General features: G+C 40.7%; 1 protein-coding gene across 3 annotated transcripts in view; it reads left to right on the top strand.

Annotated features, from left to right (window-relative positions):
• Positions 1 to 18,676, top strand: part of TPK1 (thiamin pyrophosphokinase 1) — a 716,169-nt gene that overhangs the window by 425,842 nt on the left and 271,651 nt on the right. For all 3 annotated transcript variants that reach the window (XM_019509111.1, XM_019509109.1, XM_019509110.1), the window contains one exon: positions 11,622 to 11,768. In XM_019509111.1, the coding sequence (XP_019364656.1) occupies positions 11,622 to 11,768 (147 nt within the window). The remainder of the gene's footprint in view (positions 1 to 11,621; positions 11,769 to 18,676) is intronic.

Below are 18,676 nucleotides of genomic sequence, written 5' to 3'. Positions count from 1 at the left end.
CGTGGACATTGCTTTGTGGCCATTTATTATTATCTTTGTTGCTAATATTGCTATTATTAATACTAAGAATTGATAATATCAATACTACTAATTGAAGTAGTAGTATTAAAGTAGAGTTCCATTTCTTGGAAGTGGATACCAAGTTCTTTAGCAGGGCTGTGATTTGTGGCTATGTTGCTCAAGGAATTTGCTAATTTATATTCCAAATTAGGTTACCAGCTAATTCTCCCAATTCTCTCCATTACTGGAGAGAATGTATGGCTATGCGCTGAAGAGAATAGATTGTGCTGCTTGTTTACTTTTGAAAATGTGGCCATTTATTTAGGAGGTGAATTTTAGGCACCTAGGTTTCAAACCTCAGCTGCAGGTTTTGGAAAATTACTGATCTAATGCACACATGATAAACATTTTTAATCCAATTTTGCATAGTGATAATCTATTAATTAATCTTTTTCCATATATGGTATTTGGGGGGCGACAGAGATTTAAGTTATTGCTGTAAGTAGTGATAGAAATATTTAAATATAAATTAAAATGGCAAAGATTTCAAAAGGAATATTTAGAATTCAATTCCCATTCCCCCCAGGTTTGGGTTTTTCAGGGAATGAAGGATGGCGTGTACATGGCTTAGAAAAATCCTACTAGACATTCATCTGCATATTTAGGTCCCTAAAGATTTTGAAAAATCTTGCCCTAAGGAAAACTCTGAGCTCACAAGGACTTTATTGTCACTAAATTAGTACTACAGTGATTTGGCCCCTGCATATATGAAGATTGTGTAAAAAATAACCCATTTCCCATTACTTTCTTTAGCTTGTTAAAGAAACATTGCTTAAAATATGCTTCTATCAGGGAGGCAGGGGGGAGACTGATTGATCAGTGAATATTTGAATGAATATTTGGTGAATATTTTGTTTCACTGTTTCTCCTGCATCACCAGTCAATTTGTTTTGTAAATTCTGTGAGCAAAGGAGAAGAGTCTGAATGTGAAAAGAATGGAGGCGGTTGTGGTGAAAGTTTAGTAGAAAGACTTGATACTTCATTGTAATCTCTGTTTTTTCCTACATGACTCCTAAATGACTATATTTTAAGTTGAGTGTGAGCGCATTTACACATGCCCCTGACTGTGTATTTAGTACTGTACAATCATTTACTGCTTGCTTTTGCAAGTTCTAAATGACTTTGCAAGTACTAAATGACTGCTCAGTAGCTGCCGGTACTGTGCAGTCCCGGTGGCACATTTATTTTTAGATGATACATTGCCAAAGCGTCTTGTGTAGACCCTCCCACTGTCACCTTAAATTGAGCAGCAGGAGGAATGAACCTCTTCCCGCCTCACCTAAAGAAACTATTACAGTCCCATTCGATATGTATTAAAGAACTACATGTTGGTACATGAGCAAATTGAATGTAGGCATAAAATTGCTGATCTGGAAGCACTTGAAAAACTATAAAGAAATTCTGACACTTCGTTTTGAGTGAATGGAAAAAATCATATCTATGCCAATGGACAAAAAAAATAAAGTATAGACTCTGTAATTCATAATGCAGGTTATTATTGGCTCAAGTACAGGGAAGATGTATTGCTTTAAATTATGTTCTCTCACCTAGAAAGAAAACACTGGAACCTAATAAGATCCTACTCGGTTTCCTTACTGTTGGAATATCTCCAGCCTCAGGGCTCATTCCTGCAAACCTTACCTTATGTATGTAAGCCTAATTGCTTAGATGGGCAGTGGGAGAGCTCAAAAGCAATATTGGGCATGTGAGAAATGGAGGGGACCTTCTGTCTTTGGTTTCAGCCTTCTATGTCTCCCTTGAGGCTAATAGGACAAGCTCTTATGCCCTTGTTCATCACGAAGATGAATGTCCAGACCAGTTGCAGATAATAGTGTACTCTTGGGATCTATCTGTAGGATCTTTTAGGTTTGGGTTCAATATGTGTCTAAAGTTTTTAAATAGTTGAGCTGCTGCCTCTTCCCAAGAAGATATAAAATGCCTCCTACCCATCAGAAAGGCACTGTAAGAGAGCTACATTACAATAGTGTGCAACATCATTATTTATATTGCCTGTTTGAGAAATGCCATCCTTAAATGTTTAAAGAGCTAAAATATACAGTCATAGAGTTACGAGTACAAAAAAAGGCCTGGGACTTTCCAGGACTGCATTGCTATGATTGAGGTCATAAGGATACATTTGAAAAATGTCAGGCAAATTTAGTTTAATTTTTCCCTAAATTTTATATGAAAGAGTTTTTCCTGTAACATACCAAAGTGAACATAATTTTGGCATGTCCTAGTTTCTTTAAGTTCTTATTCCTCAAAAGTACATTGACAAAATAATCTCAACCAGCCCTAGGCTTTGACTTGTCTTTCCTTTGTCTAAATATAAATGCCTAGAGGGCTCATGGACACAGAGGGAAAGCCTTCCATCTTCAGCTCCCTCTGTGCAAAAATGAAGTTTATTTCCTACCTGTGGGGACTTTTTACCATCTTGTACCATCTACACTTTTTCCCAGAGCCTGACAAAGGGACTTTGACCCCAAAAGCTTGCAGAAAAGGACAGTTTTTTTGCCATTTTCCAGTTGATCTAATAAAAGATATAATTTTGAAACTAAGAGTTCTAGTTTTTTGTATGTCTAGAGGTCTCTGGGTGTCCTCATTCCTGGCAAGATCCTCTCTGGCCAGAAATAATCCAGATTTAGTAGCCATCCAAGAATGCAGCAAAAATGTTCATTTGAGCAGAAATTAAGAGGCAAGAAGAGATGGTTTCAGTTGCGATAGGAAAACAAGAGAGCCAACCTTGAAACAAACAGGAGGTAACAGACAGGTCAAAAGATGGGGTTCCTTTTGGGAAGAAATTTAAAGGGTGATCTATTTTGAACTGCATTGTGAAATTGAATGGGAACTGTCTGAGATGAAGGGAGGTATGAAAAGACACACATTCTCTTTAGATCTAATGCCCTGGGACCCATGTTGTGGTCTGTAACCTAGCTAGTAAAGTTCAGGTCAGAAGCAGTGCTTTAAGAAGTCCTTGCTATTCTGAAACGTTCCCGTGTGAAAACCTTTTTTACCTCTGGCAAACAGTTGCAGTTGTAATCTGCTGGTGTTCTTGACCTGGATCTGCGGCTGTGAGTTCTGCAGGGTTGCCAGCAGAGAATTCTCAGTGAAGCGCTCTTTTCCCTAGTTACACTCTCTTCTGGCTAAAATGGTGTTAATTTGCTAACCTTCAAGACATGTTGCAAAACATGCCTGATTGAGCAAGCCTTTGCAGAGCCCTGAGGAAGAGGAAAGAGGCTTTTCATGAAGTGGAAAGTGATGATTTTTATTCATGTTCATCTGTTTATTATTTATGAGCTGTAGAAGGGTGCAGGAAAGGAGCTCTATTGCTGCTTCAGATGATGTATGTTTTTGTAACACAAATATCACCGTGGTTTAAAGGCAAGATTGTTGAGCCCAGAGCTTTGATATTAAGATCTTTGGATCACAGTTCAATGAGCGAATCTATAAAATGGGTAACAGCATTAACAATGCTATCACCCATTTTATGCATTCACTCATTGAACTGTGATCCAAGAGTCTGTGATATTTGTGTTACAAAAACATACATCATCCAAAATAGCAACACAGCTTTTTCCCCTCACCCTACTACAACTCACAAGTAATCAGCAGACCGATGTGACTAAAAACCATTGCTATATATTTGCCTGCTCTGTTTCTATAGTTTCCATTTCTTTGACAGTGTGTAACAGCTCATTTCTCTGGTCTTTTCCATCAGAAAGCACAGTCATTATTCCTTTTCACTAATACAGGCCTTCATTTAGTTATGACTCATTGGTCAGGGATCAAAATTTTAAAGCTGGCTGGTAGTGGGAACCCCCAACAGGATAGTTCCACAAGCTGTCAAAAATTGTTCACGTCCTTTGTTTTTCATTGCAGCCATTGCTAAGAATGGATGAATGAATGAATAAAACTTCAGGCCTGTGGCGTAATCTCTGGTTGCTCATTGTACATTTCACCGGTGGCTGAGGTTATATTTTACAGGCCTATTAAAACTTACTCCACTATTACTGCCTTTGTCAGATCATTTGTTTTTACTCATACTTGATCCAGTTTTTTCCTCTCCAGTCTTCTCAGGGCCCTCTTTCTTTAAATTAGAGCATCAAACTATCAGACCAGAGAATTTCATTATTCAGTTCAGGCCTCAGGGCAGTATAGGCCAGGTCTCTAAAAGTTGAAGGGAAGCTTTTTCATAATCTCAGTTAAATTCTTCCCTGCAAATATTGTTTTGCTTTGTTGGATTTGCTGTGGTTGATTTCACTGGAGGTGTTGCGCTCCTTTAAAAAAAAACAAAAGAACTGGCAGATGCTCAACAAGCATAAAGGTTTGATTAGGTCTTAGTATGTTCTAGAGCAGTGGCCTTCAAACTTTTTTGACTGCACACCCCTATCAGTAAAAAATTTTTGAGCACGCACCCCCAATATATGTATATTTATAGAAATAGAAATAGAAGTTCTAATATTTTCTTCCCGCACCCCAGTGCATTGCACTGGGGATTGTCTTGCACACCTCCTGGGGTGCATGCACCTCACTTTGGAGACCACTGTTCTAGAGGAAATCCTATTTAGGTTTAAATGTAGTGTTTTAAGTTGAAAACAATTCATAAAATCATGTTGAGCTTGATTCATACGCAGCTGAAGACACAAAAGAAAAATGGCCTTTTGTTTAGGTGACTTTTGGCTTCCTGTAACCAATCACAGTGATATCAAGACATCTACAAGAGATTATTTCAATAAAATATGAGGCTGAAAGCATTCACTGAGGATAGATTATTTTAAAATTTAGAGTTGCTTTTCATTGAAAATGAGTATGGAAATCAAATTGACTGGCCCAAGTCTTCGATTAGCACCATCATTCTTTACAAAGCATGGTGTATGCCCCAATGAGTTCTTTGATGGCTGCTGAGTCTGATGCACAAGTGACAGTGCTGCCCACAGGTAGGGCACACCCATGCACTAGCAGTGCTCTGAATCTGAGTGGCAAATTCTTTCCTCCTCTGATGCTGGTCACCACAAAACTTGATACAGTCTGCCTCGCAGCACCTTATTATCTGCAAGGTGACCACCAACCAGAGTGGCATTCTGCACTCCTTTCCCAATCATCCACAGAGATTCCTAAGGATGCTAAGTCATCTTTGCTAGCATCCTGAAATCTACACAGCAATCTGCCTCTTGTTCTAGATGCTTTGTGAGCTTCAGAATACAGCATATTCTTCAGGATCCTGTGATCCAGCATTCACTTGACATAACCAAGCCGCTTGAGTCTTTTCTTATTAATCAACATTCTCATGAATGACATACCAGCACAATTATACAGTTCCACATTTGTCACCCTGTCTTGTCATCTTATCCAAAGAATTTTACACAAAACCAGAGGAGTTAATGGGAGTATCAAGAATAAAAAAACAAATCCTAACTCCCAAATTTCTAATCCAGTGACAGTGATCATTCCATGTTTGCCTTCTGTATCTCATCATTACATATTTTTTCCCTGTTTAAGCAGCCTGACATAATCAAACTGGCATGTTTAGCACAAATAATTAAATGTTTGTATTTTAAAATAATAAAAGGGGCCTCAGATGGGTGGGGGGGAATAGTATAAGAAAAAATGAGGGAATCAGCCTAAGAGAGAAATACTTTGTGAAGAAGCTGGCAATTCACCTGGAACATTATCATGTAAAGATTAATAAAATCAGTGAGGTGACAGTGAAATTGTTTGAAGGCTATCATCTGAGGTACAAAGAGACAGGGTAACAGCTATCATCAGAGTACTCTTGTTCCCATGAAGAGTCAGATGGCTAGAGCAACAAGGAGAGGTAAGAGGATTGCGCCTCAGCAAAGTTCAGATGTTTGTGTGATCGTGCATATCGTTTTAGTAAGAAATGAATGCCATGCATTTTTATGTAGACATTCTAGCTGTAAGGCCAAACACATGTTGCAAGAATATCAATGTAATCACATACTGGGCCTCATTTCTGGAATATTAATAAAATGTTACATCATTCATAAAATAATTATTACATTTTTTAAAATGTCTGACCAGCACGGAAGAGTTAATGTATCCACTGGAGAGTAAGCTGCACTTGTCAACTACTTTCATTGCAGTCTAGGATTTCCCAGTAGTGACACTGATGTATGAACCAATAAGAACCCATCTGGATTTTCAGTACCTATCTTGAACATGCAAGGTTGGCTGCTGAGAATTTTTTGCCTTGTAAATTGTGCACATTTGATATGATAGACATAGCACTTACAATGCCATTTGTCTAATCACTTTTCAAAATATAAAATGAAGTTCAAGCATCTGGTTGTTAAAGTGTCTGATTTTGCAAATTCCGTGTGTGTCCTCGCAGCCCCCATTGCTTATCATGGGTAACCTCAGTTAACTGAATGCACCACAGTCCTATATGCTGGATGTGTGACTGGAAAATTAGGAAATGTCAGGGACAAAGGGACAGCAATTTCTTTCTAGTTGGATCTGGTGAAGGAATGGGATGTTAAGGAAAACAACATTGTGACCTTTCGTAGTCCAGTTTCTGACAGTTGTGTGGCGCAGAAATATTTTGGGCCTCACCAAGGGGTAATCTCCCGGGCCACAGTAGAAGGGCAAAGTACAACCAGTCATTTGGCAGCTTTGGACATTATTGATCAGAAGGTGCTGCTGATCTGGCTGTAAGTGATCTGGCTGTAAGTGAGAGCAGAAGTGTAGACTTAGCACTAAACTGACTTTGCCTAGTCTTGTCAGGGAAATTTCGCTTAGTAGGAACAAGGACTGGTTTTTCTTCTAAAAACCCACATGTGAAGCAGCTTGAGGCTCAGTCTTCAGTGCTGTCTCCTACCTTTTTTCCCCAAGAGAGATCATAATGTGGCAGAGTTGCCAGTGCTACCAGTTAATAGATGTCACTGAACCATATGTATTGTCAGTAGACATGTTCTTCCTCAAGTTGAAGAATTTGTGTACAAGAATTACATATGTTGGAAACGTAATTGGCTTAACCTGAACCTAGATAAGCAAAAGTAAACCACTAGAGGGGTGAAGCATTAATTGCACCCAGAAGGAATGCTTTCCCTCAGCAGGCATTAGGTAGAGTTTTGAGGTTGCTCCTAGATATGGGAAGAGTAATGCAATGAGAGAGGCCTTCTTCCATCTGGTGATCAAGACACTAAGTTTTTTTCTCAAATAGAAATATTCAGTGGCCTGAATGTTAAAATTTTTCTATCCAGTCTGATGACTATGAGGTGATATCTGGTAACTTGGATGTGACCATGTAGAATGCTGCAAAACATTCAGCTTGGGAATGACTGTGAAGGTGTTCATAGGCAAGTAGAAGGGACTTCAGGAGGTCATCTACTCCAAGCCCCTGCTCAAGGCAGGATCATTGAATAGAGGATGAAGAGCAAGTGTCATTTGTATACAGGGCTGTGAGAACGTTAAATTTTGGAGATTTTGGCAGGCAGGTACCACTGTGGTGGACACTCTATAGGAATGTTAAAATAACCTCTGGAACGAGCTTCCAAGGGAAGTGGTGCTCTCCCCTACCCTGGGGGTCTTCAAGAGGAGACTGGACAAGCACCTAGCTGGGGTTGTCTGACCCCAGCCCTCTTTCCTGCCCATGGCAGGGGGTTGGATTCGATGCCCTACTGAGGTCCCTTCTGACCCTAACATCTATGAATCTATGGAAACTAGATGAGTTTCACCCTGCTTCATAAAGCACTTGAGCTTTTCCACCCATCTACTTGCTTCTTAGGCACATCTTTCTCAATTACATGGTCAACAACTTGTGGGTAATGAATCTCTCCATGCAAAAAAGAGGAATGTGATCTGGACCAAACTGTAGAGGGGAATATTTCAATTAACAAGCCTATACTCAATTGAAAATAAATTACCCATTTCAATATTCTCAAACAAGAAAAGCAGTGAAAACTAAGTGACTGTTATGATGCCCTAGCAGCCGATGGTCTATATGGTTACTACAAGTTCTAAATGGAGTATTTCAAAGGATGGGGGAAGAAATCCAAATATCTATGAACAGTCTGTGCAGAATATTCTGTTATTTATTCTCTTATATTATTGTTTTGCAGTATGCTAGTTACTCTGAAAATTATTTCAGAGCCCATTGTTTAAAAATGGCTAAATCAGTATTTAGACCCTAGCACTCTCACCATGAATGCATCATACCTCTTAAAAATGCTGCACAGTGAATAGGTCAGAGATAGTGTGATATGCGCACATAAGCATTATGATCCATCATGTCCACATACAGTTACTAAATGTCTGTAATTTCCAGAGATTTAAGCTTTGAAAGATATTTTTTGTTTTAGTTTCCCTGAATGAATGGCAGTATATGAAAACAAATAATAGCCAAGGGGCTGGTGACAGGGCATTTAAGAGAAAGGGAAGGCAGTGCTTTCCTAGAAGATTTGCTTTAACAAAATGTGTGGTGAATTGTTTGGATGATTATTGAGGAAATCAGATGAAAATCTGTGGCCTCTGTTATTACAAGTGCTCAGACCAGATGAGTTTACAGTTCCTTCTGGTTTAAAAATATGTGCATGTATAAGGGTCCTGAACTTGCAGACTAAGTCTTTGTATCTTCTTGTCTGAAATAAGACTGGATTTTTGTGACTGGGTAGCTGGGTTTCAGGGCACAACAAGGTATATTCATGTTTGGTGGCTGAAAAAGACAGTAAAATCAAGCGAGGAATTAATTGTTTGGCAGATTCATGCTTTTTACTTTGTGATACAGGTTATGGTGGTTTCAGAATGTGATGGCCATTGAGGCTTTCGTTGAGTCTGTGTATTTAAATGTTTGTATCAACACCTAGGCTTCAGATGCAATCTTTATAAATTCTACATCTCTGTGTCAGTGCTGTCAAAGCACTTTTGTGAAAGGTAGGGGTGCCTATAATGAAAACAACAACTGATCTTGTGATGAGGATGTTGCCTTCAGTTGCTAACCATCATTGTTCTGTTACACACTTTCATACATCCATATAGTTCCTGAATAGAGGATACACAAGCAGTTTAAAAAGAAGGCAAGCCTTCTCACCAACACCTGCTGTTTTATAACTTCCTCCTCAGCAGGCTATCCCTGTGATCTTTACCACACTGCAGGAGAACTAAAGAGGTTTTAAAAACTGTATATATACTATAGTAGTGTGTAGCAATCTCTCAAAACACTGCAGTCAATACTAGAATCAGAATAGTATCTTGGACCATTTATGTGGATTAGTGGGGAGCTCTTTTTTTTTTAATAAAATGTTTTTCTCAACCAGTAAAATGATACCAGTGTCACAAAATGAGACCTTCAGTGGGGACTTTGCTGGTTCCAATAGGCCTTGTGCTTTTGGTGAGAATTAAATTTTGTATTCATATCAGGGAGAAGAATTTGGCCCCAAACAGTAAAGAGAAAATGTAGTAAGGAAAAATAGTCAAATACCCAACCCAAAGTATTGTGCATTAGATATTGTCAAGTGGAATATTCCAAGTGCCACATTTCAGCCCAACAAGTTGGAGTGAAGTACATGTCCCTTCAATGTAATTAGAATATCAAAAAACATCAAAGCCAAAAGAAGCCAAGGGATCCTTCAGAGCTCACATATGGTGTGAAACCCCAGATCATAATATGTTAGAGGAGTTGCTCAGTTCTCTGAAAATTGGATCTTTGGGGCTAATTAAGGCTCCAGCCCTATAACCAATGGAAAGTATTATTGATGTAGACTGCCGGGTCCTGGCAGAGCCTCCTTGATGTTTTTGGGGCTCTGTGCGGACATAGCAGTACATTCATGTACTGTCTGTAGTGGTTGTGGGGCTTTCATATTGACAGTGATTTGGAGGAGCTTGTTCAATCTTTAAATAAAGTAAGAGTAAACTCTGTTGATTCAGCCAGCGACCTACTCTTTTTAACTTATTAAATAAAAGGCAAATTAGAAAAGCAAGAAAATTAGAGGAAAACCTACTGGTTATATCTTAGATGTGTATGATTTTATCAGCATGGAAAAACTGTTCACTTCTTCATTTCAGGTGTCTGAAAGATTTTCCTTTCAGCTAACCTAAATGTTTCAGTTTTGTCTGATGCAGTTTCTCTCTACTTTTTTCTGGTGGTAGTAGAAATGATAGTGTTATTCTTGACTAGCTGGAAAAGGGCTTAATTTGCATGCAAGCAAATATGCAACAGAATCGCAAAGTCCTGGCCCTGGTAATAAAAGTAGAAGCTGATGTTATTAATGCATCATTCCAGATACACAGAGTATCATTATGTGACTCATGGGTTGAGTAAAACTTCATGTATTCACCATGGCTGTAGACTAAAGCTCTATAAAGCTGGAAACTTCACCAGATGGCCATTGTCAAAGCAGACTGTAAAAGCTTTAGAGCTGCATTGTGGCAAAGCTCTAGTCGTGACTTACGTGGTAATAGCTTTTTAAAAAATAATTACTGAGTCTAACTGACCTATATTTGGGTAATAATAATAATCATACTTTACGCATCAATGACACCTTTCATAGGGTCTGAAGGCTCTTTGCAAAGACTTGTAAGTGTTCCTGGTAAATTTGTAGATTAACTAAAGAACCAGAAGTTGTTGGCTTGCTTACCATCATGCAGCAAGTTTAGTGAGAGAGTTGAAAATACAACCCAAGTGTCCTGACTGAAAGCTATGAGCAATGTTTTCCTGTAGGCGAGAGACCTGTACAGGTGACCTATATAGTTCCCTGTCTCTGCCACTTGCTTACTATGGAATGAAGTACAGCTCATTTAGGTGACATTCTTGCACTTTTTCGATACAATGCGGATAATACATGCATTTTCTAAAGTACTTTGAATTCTCTGGATGAAAAACACTATGTGAATGGATGATGAACTCTTATTATTAAACAAAAACACTGACCATGCATTTACAGAGGTTTAGAAGTCTGTGAATCTTGCAAATACAGTTTTTCTCAGACGTAAATCATGTTTTTTGATGGTCCTAGAATGATATGTTCATATCTATAGTTGTATTTTGGGATGGGAGTAGAGAGTAACTGGCTTCAAAAGTTCCTTTTGCTCTGGCACTTGCAATGCAAGCCGCTAAGATGAGATAGAGGGCCCCTCAGAAAATTTGAATGTTGATGTCATTGAATACACCAGTACAGACAGATGAATTCATCTAAGTCAGTGGAGTTAAGATAACTTGCATAGTGATAACTTTAGCCCATAAAACCTGTCTCAAGCAAACAGGCTGACAAATCCTGCAATAACACACCTGCTCTGAACAGTGTTAAGAGTGTAAGCCCCCCAAAATAAAGCATTATAGCCCAGATCCTAAATGTGATTTAGGTGACATGGGGTATAGGTTGTAGCCGCATTGGTCCAAAGCCATAGGCAGACAAGCTTGCTAAGAAGAATTTTTCCAGCCATTTAGGTGACTAAACACCTGAGGATCCAGACCCATTCTACTTTTTTTTGTTTTTAACCCAGGGAAAGGGCTTATCTTCTGCTTTTTTTTTGTTATACAGAGAACTGGCTTTAAGGCTGTTCCTTTTTAAACTGAAGTTTGTTTTTTTAATTTTGTTTTTTAGGTTGATATCATTGTGGTTTTGGGTGGACTTGGAGGACGCTTTGACCAAATCATGGCATCAGTGGAGACGCTTTTTCATGCAACAAATATCACTCCTTTTCCAGTTATAGTTCTCCAAGACTGCTCCCTCATCTGCCTGCTTCAACCTGTAAGTGATGTTAAACACAATCTTATAATCAGCATAAATGTTCTGATACATTTAAAACTTCCATTGCTCTGCCTGGGTGTTCTGTCTACTGCAGGATCAAACTATCGATTTATTTAAATGTTTTAGTTTAATTTATACCTACGTTAACAACTGGGTGGTAAATCATGATTGCACCCTTATAGGAATGGTGCCTTCCTCTGAAGAGAGAAGGGTTAACTCACTAAGAAGTGGTTTTTCAAAACAGGTTGGAAAACTAAAGAAGTAACATTGTTTGGGAGCCAAAAATGTATTCAGTTTTGGGATTGGGGTTATTAGTAAAAAAAAAAAAAAAAAAATGTCTTTGAACTTGTAAATTCCAGCAAATTAAATTGGAGCGATGGAGAGCCATAAGGGGAAAATTTCAAGGGCTTGACGAACGTGAAGCAGAATTTTTACACGGACTGAGTGCTGCAGTTTAGTATGATTAGAATCCAGATATGATTAGTGAGAGAAGGCATTCGAAGATGTGCTGGGTTTTTTGCACTGTTTGGATTTGTTGTCCCAATTATTGATTCAGAAAATAACACATACAATGTATTGCAGAGCTTCTACTTTTAAGACTTAATTTAAAGGCAAATCTAAGAGTCAGAGAGCTGCTTCTAGCAGCTACTCATTTATTTCTTTTTCGAAATATCTTTTCTGATATTTGGGCCTCCAGCAGTATAATTTGCGCTGCACTTCTCCATTTTGTTTTATAAGGGTTATTATGTTAAAGTAAGTGAGATTCACTGGCAAGTTTGATGGTAAAGTCCTGTGTCATGTAATCTGTAAAGGGCATTAATAAGCCTCTATAAGACTGTAGATTTGAATCCAGAGGGGCAGATTCAGCATTATCTCAATATGAAGCACTCTGTCTACAGAAAGGATGCTAGATTCATTTGACAGTTCGACAAGGAATGACTGTGATTATTTAGTTACAAAGCTAAAAGGCTAGAAATGGAGTAAAATGAGGGAAAGCCAGGGCTGAAGGATAACTGCAAGAAAATCTGAAAGCAGGGAGTGATTCATATGCGAACGATCTCTTCGCACAGGACTTTACTAACACTGTAAATTTATTTTAGGGGACATTTGGGAAAGCCAGTACGAACTTTTTTGAGGAGTTTCAATAAGATTAGGAATGCCCAGTTTAACATGTAAAAAAGTTAGCTTTTTTTAGCATAACTCATATTCTTTTAACTCATCTTTTTTTAATGCATTTTAAAATGGCAGGGTTAAGGTTGTGTTTTTAGAGTGTTTTTGAAGGAAAAATGAATCCCTTAATAACCAGAACAAAATTCCTTGCATCTATTTTATAGCTTATGAAGCATGGTCAAAAATAATAAGATATCTGTGACTGTAATGTAAGAAGTATGGCTAGAAGCATAATCAATGTCTAATGTTTTCTGTTTGGACACTGGCATCAGAAAGACCACAACTCTTCATTTTCTGCCATTTCACATGCCCTCTGCACAGTTAAAAGAAATGTTGGCTACACGTTTTGAGTGCGCCTAGGAAAAGTTGCATTTTATGATGTGGGGTTTGGTTTAGTTTTTTGCAGGGTGGAGGAGGGGATGGGCACAGAGGGAGTGAATGGCAGTGAAATTCTTTTAATGGCTTTCTGGGAAATGAATGGTGTCCACATGACAGACTTAAGCACAGAAGTCCACTGTAAACAAAGAATGTTACTGAGTCAGTTTGAAGCCAGCTGTTCAAAGCTGGTGTTGTGGAGCACTGATGAAAAGAATACTGCTTCTCCATAATAATGCATGCCTAAATATTTCTGGCATAGCTATAGAAAACAAAAACCATGGATTTGAGGTACTTGTTCATCCTCCTTATAGCTCTGACTTCGCTCTTCCGTTAGGTCCTCTAAAGAGAGCCCTGGAAGAAAATAAATGTCCAACTATGAAGTGTAAAGATGCAGTGCAAGCATGACTTTGGGAGCTGCCCAAATCTTTCTTTTAATCTGGAATAATAGCCTGAGTGTGAGACACTAGCAGATGTCCATTGGGAAGCAGGGGGACTGTGTCAAAATGTTGCCCAAAGTTTGATCCCAACAGACAAATAAAGTATCTGTTAACATGGTGTCCTTTACCTTTTTGATTGACCCCTGTGTAACGCAAATTTACCAGCTGTGTTCCAGGCACTTTCTTGGTTTTGCTGAAAACCTTTTACTCATCATCCTACATAAAGCATTAGTTCTGTTTTTCATTGGCACCAGATATTTTGTCTTTCCTCCAGTTTCTGGCCATCATACAGCATTGTCAGTAAATGACTTCTTTAACACAAAGCTATTTCTGCTATTTAGAAATATAGGGCAGGTTAAGGGGACATGGATCTGTAACAGCCAAAAGGTAACTTGGATACTAAATTGCAATTTTGGTTTCATAGTGTCATCCACAGCCTCTTCAATCCACTTCCATGGTTCCATTTGGGTAATTTGAACTCTTTATTGTCCATAGTAGTACTGTGAGAGAAGTATTTTTTCTTCAATATAGCTTAACAGTATGATTAGTTTCTTGTAAACAGCCAGAAAAAAAGCATAGCTCTTTTTACCCATTGTAAATCAAGGCAGGAGGGAGTGGAACGCAATGGGAGACCAACTGATTATTCTGAGGGAATGAAGGTCTGGAAACAGGTGAAGCGAACCAGGATTTTGAAGTACAAGCACTAATGCAAATGGTAAAAGTGAGCACATGTTGCTTGGAAATCCTTGTTCATATACCTTGTTGATCTAAAAGCTTTCTCGCTTGGGAAGATGGACCTAATTTTTAATTTGATTTCTGGGATGTAAAGTAAGAGATAAAATTCTCTACCCCAAAACCCAGCATTTAAGCTCCAAAATGGAATTATCCTCTTGGCTGCTACACTAAGAGAATATAGACTGTGTGTGTGGATGGGTGGGTATGAGAGAGAGGGAAAATGTATTGAGTATATTTAAGTACCTTGGTTCCATTGTTACCAACAACTTGTCACTTAAGGTTGAACTGAATACTTGTATTGGCAAGGCATCAGATATCATACACAAGCTGAGCAAATGAATGTGAAACAACAGAAAACTGATAAGACCAAGGTCTCAAAGTATATTGTGCTTGCATCATTAACAACCTTTTGTATGGCAGCAAAGCCTGGACCACATATTCTACTCAAGAAAGCTGCCTCAATAGCATTCATTTAACATTGCCTTCACAGCATTCTAGGAGTTTTCTAGTGGGGCAGAGTTGCTTATGCTGAGGTCTTGGACTGTGTTGGCATTCTGAGCATCCATTCTCTTCTCAGTCAACATTGACTTCAATGGCTTGGTCATCTGCGGAGAATGGATGACGGCTGTATACTCAGAGAACTCTTGGATGAAGAACTCTTTACCAGAAAAAGACCACGTGGTCATCCTTATCTCCATTTCACAGATGTTTGCAAGAGAGATACGAAGGCAATGGACACTGAGCCAAATGACTCAAGTCACAACCACACTTGCAAATGTGCAATGAGCTGCTGCCTCACTTGGCACAATTGTGTTGTCTTGTGAGACAGACAGATGCTGTGTGTGTGTGTGTATTTCTGTTTTATCCCCAAAACAGAATTATGCTCTTAGCTGCTACACTAAGAGAATATTGTGCGTGCGTGTGTGTGTAAGTGCTGCATACAAGGGAAGCATCACCTCCCTGGATCTGTTCATCATGCATCTGCTGATGCATGATAAAGTGCAGTTAGTCTTGTTGATCACTTCATCACACTGACGACTCATGTTTATTTTGGAGTCAACTATGACTCCAAGATCCCTTTCCGCTGCTGTGCTACTGAGAAGGTCGTCCCCCAGTCTGTAAGTGTGTTGGTGGTTCTTTTTGCCCAGGTGCACCACTTTTGCACTTGTCTTTGTTGAACTGCATCCTGTTTTGTTCTTCCCATTTTCCCATCCTGTCCAGATCCACCTGGATCTGTTCCCTACCCTCTAGTGTGTTAACTTTGCCCCATAATTTGGTATTATCTGCGAATTTGGACAGGGTGCTCTCCACGCCTTTGTCCAAGTCACTGATGAAGACAGTGAATAGCACCGGTACAAGGACCGAGCCTTGCAGGACTCCGCTGCCCACAACTTTCCAGGTTGATATCGACCCATCCACCACCACTCTCTGGGTGTGACCCCTAAGCCAATTTGCTGCCCACCTAACCGTGTAATCATCTGCAACACAGCCTGTCAGTTTATTTAGGAGAACAGAACGAGATACCGTATTGAAGGCCTTCTTAAAGTCTAGGTAGATGATATCCACCTCGACTGCTGTGTCTAAGTATTTTGTGACCTGGTCATAAAAAGAAACAAAGTTAGTCAAGCAGGATCTACTTGCAATGAATCTGGACTGATTTCTTTTCAGCATTGTTTGTCCTGCTGGGCTCCCACAAATGTGATCCTTAATGATTTTTTCCAGAGTTTTCCCAAGGATAGAGGTGAGACTAACTGGCCTATAGTTTCCCAGTCCCTCCCTCCTTCCCTTCTTGAAAATAGGGACCACACTGGCCCTTTTCCAGTCCTCTGGGACCTGACCAGAAGACCATAAGTGCTGGAACAGCCATGCCAGCAACTCTCCTATGTTATGTGTGAGAGAGAGAAGGAGCCAGCAGGCCCCAAGGCTCCCGGGCTAAGCAGAGGGTCAGTGGCCCCAGGTCCGCAGCCCCACAGAGCCCGGCAGAAATTCCGCTTACCCAGGTGTGTTGGGAAGGGAGTGGCCGATATTTTCCCCGCCGGTATAAAGAAGAGTCCGGGACCGGAAAGTGGCAACAATGCAGAACCGGGAGGAGGAGGTGGAGCACGCCGGCGCATACTGCAGGAAATGCTGAAAGCGACGTTAAGCACTGGTAGGAGCCTCTGGCAGAGAGCAAAACCCCAGAGGGGTTTTGGAACCCAGTTTACTGGCCCCTGCAGGGAGTAGAACTGTTTGTTTACCGGCCAGGAGCTCGCTGAGCCCGGCGGAAGAAGGGTACCATAATAACCTTATTAGAGGGTCGCTATTGACTTTAGGGTACTGTAATAACCCTATTAGAGGGGCACTATTGACTTTGGGGTACCGTAGTCCCTGTAATAGGTGCACAGTCCAATAGTGAACTTAAGCTATTAACAAGCAATCTCGTCAAGCCCTATAAAGGGGCTCTCAGAGAGCCAACAAAGGGGGTGCTTGACCCCTCGAAGGTCAAATTTGAGTTGGAGGATGGCTGCAGACAGCTGGAGCAGCTACACAGACCAGGAGAGCCGTCTCGGTTGTTGTGTTTGCTTTGATTGACCTTTCATTTGTTGATTATCCGGGAGGAACTAAGGATACGTGGCCAGACCAGCTGGCTGGCCATCACCCGGTGGAACGGGCGAGGGTGTAGGGGTGGCGGAGCCCTCAGAAACTCGGGACCTCACGAGATGCCGGGGAGGCTCATAATTGGACTACATGTGAAGACATCTGAACCAACTCCATTAATATCAAGTCGTGGCAGGCGAAACGTACGCATGTGAGACCCCAGTTGTAGCTGATGACACCCTAGGCAAGTGGCAGGCGGCGTCTGTCAGGTCCACAGGGGACGGTGATCTCCGACATTATGACACTGGCCAATTCCTTCAGCACCCATGGATGAAGTTCATCTGGGCCTGCTGATTTGAACACATCCAGCCCCTCCAAGTGCCTTCACTAAATCTGCGCTAACAGCTGGTGCGCTGGTGTCCCTCCTGTGTCTCTCTATGATCCAGTTGGGAGATTTGTCTTGGTCTGTGCCTAGGAATACAGATGCAAAGAAATAATTGAAGAGCTCAACTTTGTCCCCCCTCTGTCACCAATTGATCTAGTTTGTCCTGTGGGCATCCTATGCTTCCCTGCACCTTTCTTTTGTTCCCTTTTGCACCTAAGTTCTAGTTCTGCTTTGACTTTCCTAACTGATTCCCTGCAAGTGTGAGCCAGGGATGTATACCCTTCCTTGGTAGCTACCCCCTGTTTCCACAGCCTGTAGCCTGTATACCTCTTTCTTTGCCCTCAGGCTTTCTGGGACTTCCCTTTTCAACCAAGAGGGCTTCTTGGCCCCTTTGCCCCCTTTTATGTGCAATAGGATTGTCTCCTGTGCATGTAGGATTGCTCCCCTGAGGAACAACTACACTCCTTGGACCCCCATTTCACCAATGCTCTTGAGCTTTAATGCCTCACTAACTAATCTCTGGAGCACACTGAAGTTAGCTTTTCTGAAGTCTAGCACTTCAGCCCTTCTGGTTAGTTTACCCACCCTTCACCAGATAGTGAATTCAATCAATTGATGGTCACTATCCCCTAGGTTACCTTGCACTTGCAGATTCCCCACCAGGTCATCCCCTGTAGCTAACACCAAGTCCAGCAAGGCATTTTCCCTAGTGGGATTGTATACCTCCTGCATTAGGTGGAGGTCCTATATGCAGGTTAAGAACATATGTGAGCAGTTAGATTTGGCTGACTGCTCCTCCCAGCAGATGTCGGGGTAGTTTAGGTCAACCATGACAACCGTATCTCTTGACCATATGGCCTCTGAGAGCTGTGAGGAGAATTTCAGGTTTAGCTTATTCTCCTGGTGTGGCGGTCTATAGTAGACCCCCACTACCAAGTCCCCCAGATCAAAGTTGGTGCTTGCAAGGAGGAGTTCCTCCTGCTTGTTCCCCATGCTTCTAGCATTTAATAGTTTCACAGTTGGTAGGGTCGAAAGGGACCTGAGCAGATAATCAAGTCCAACCCCCTGCCATGGGCAGGAAGGAATGCTGGGGTCAAAAGACACTGGCTAGGTGACTGTCAAGCCTCCTTTTAAAGACTCCCAGGGTAGGGGTGAGTACCACTTCCCTTGGAAGTTGGTTCCCACTCCTAGCCACCCAGAGATGCGTAGGCAGGCATCTACACATC

The sequence above is a fragment of the Gavialis gangeticus genome, unplaced genomic scaffold (assembly GCF_001723915.1).
Source record: "Gavialis gangeticus isolate Ggan-Ray unplaced genomic scaffold, GavGan_comp1, whole genome shotgun sequence".
NCBI lineage: Eukaryota > Metazoa > Chordata > Crocodylia > Gavialidae > Gavialis > Gavialis gangeticus.
The sequence above is the reverse complement of the archived record's forward strand: the minus strand, read 5'-3'. Positions and strand labels throughout refer to the sequence as shown.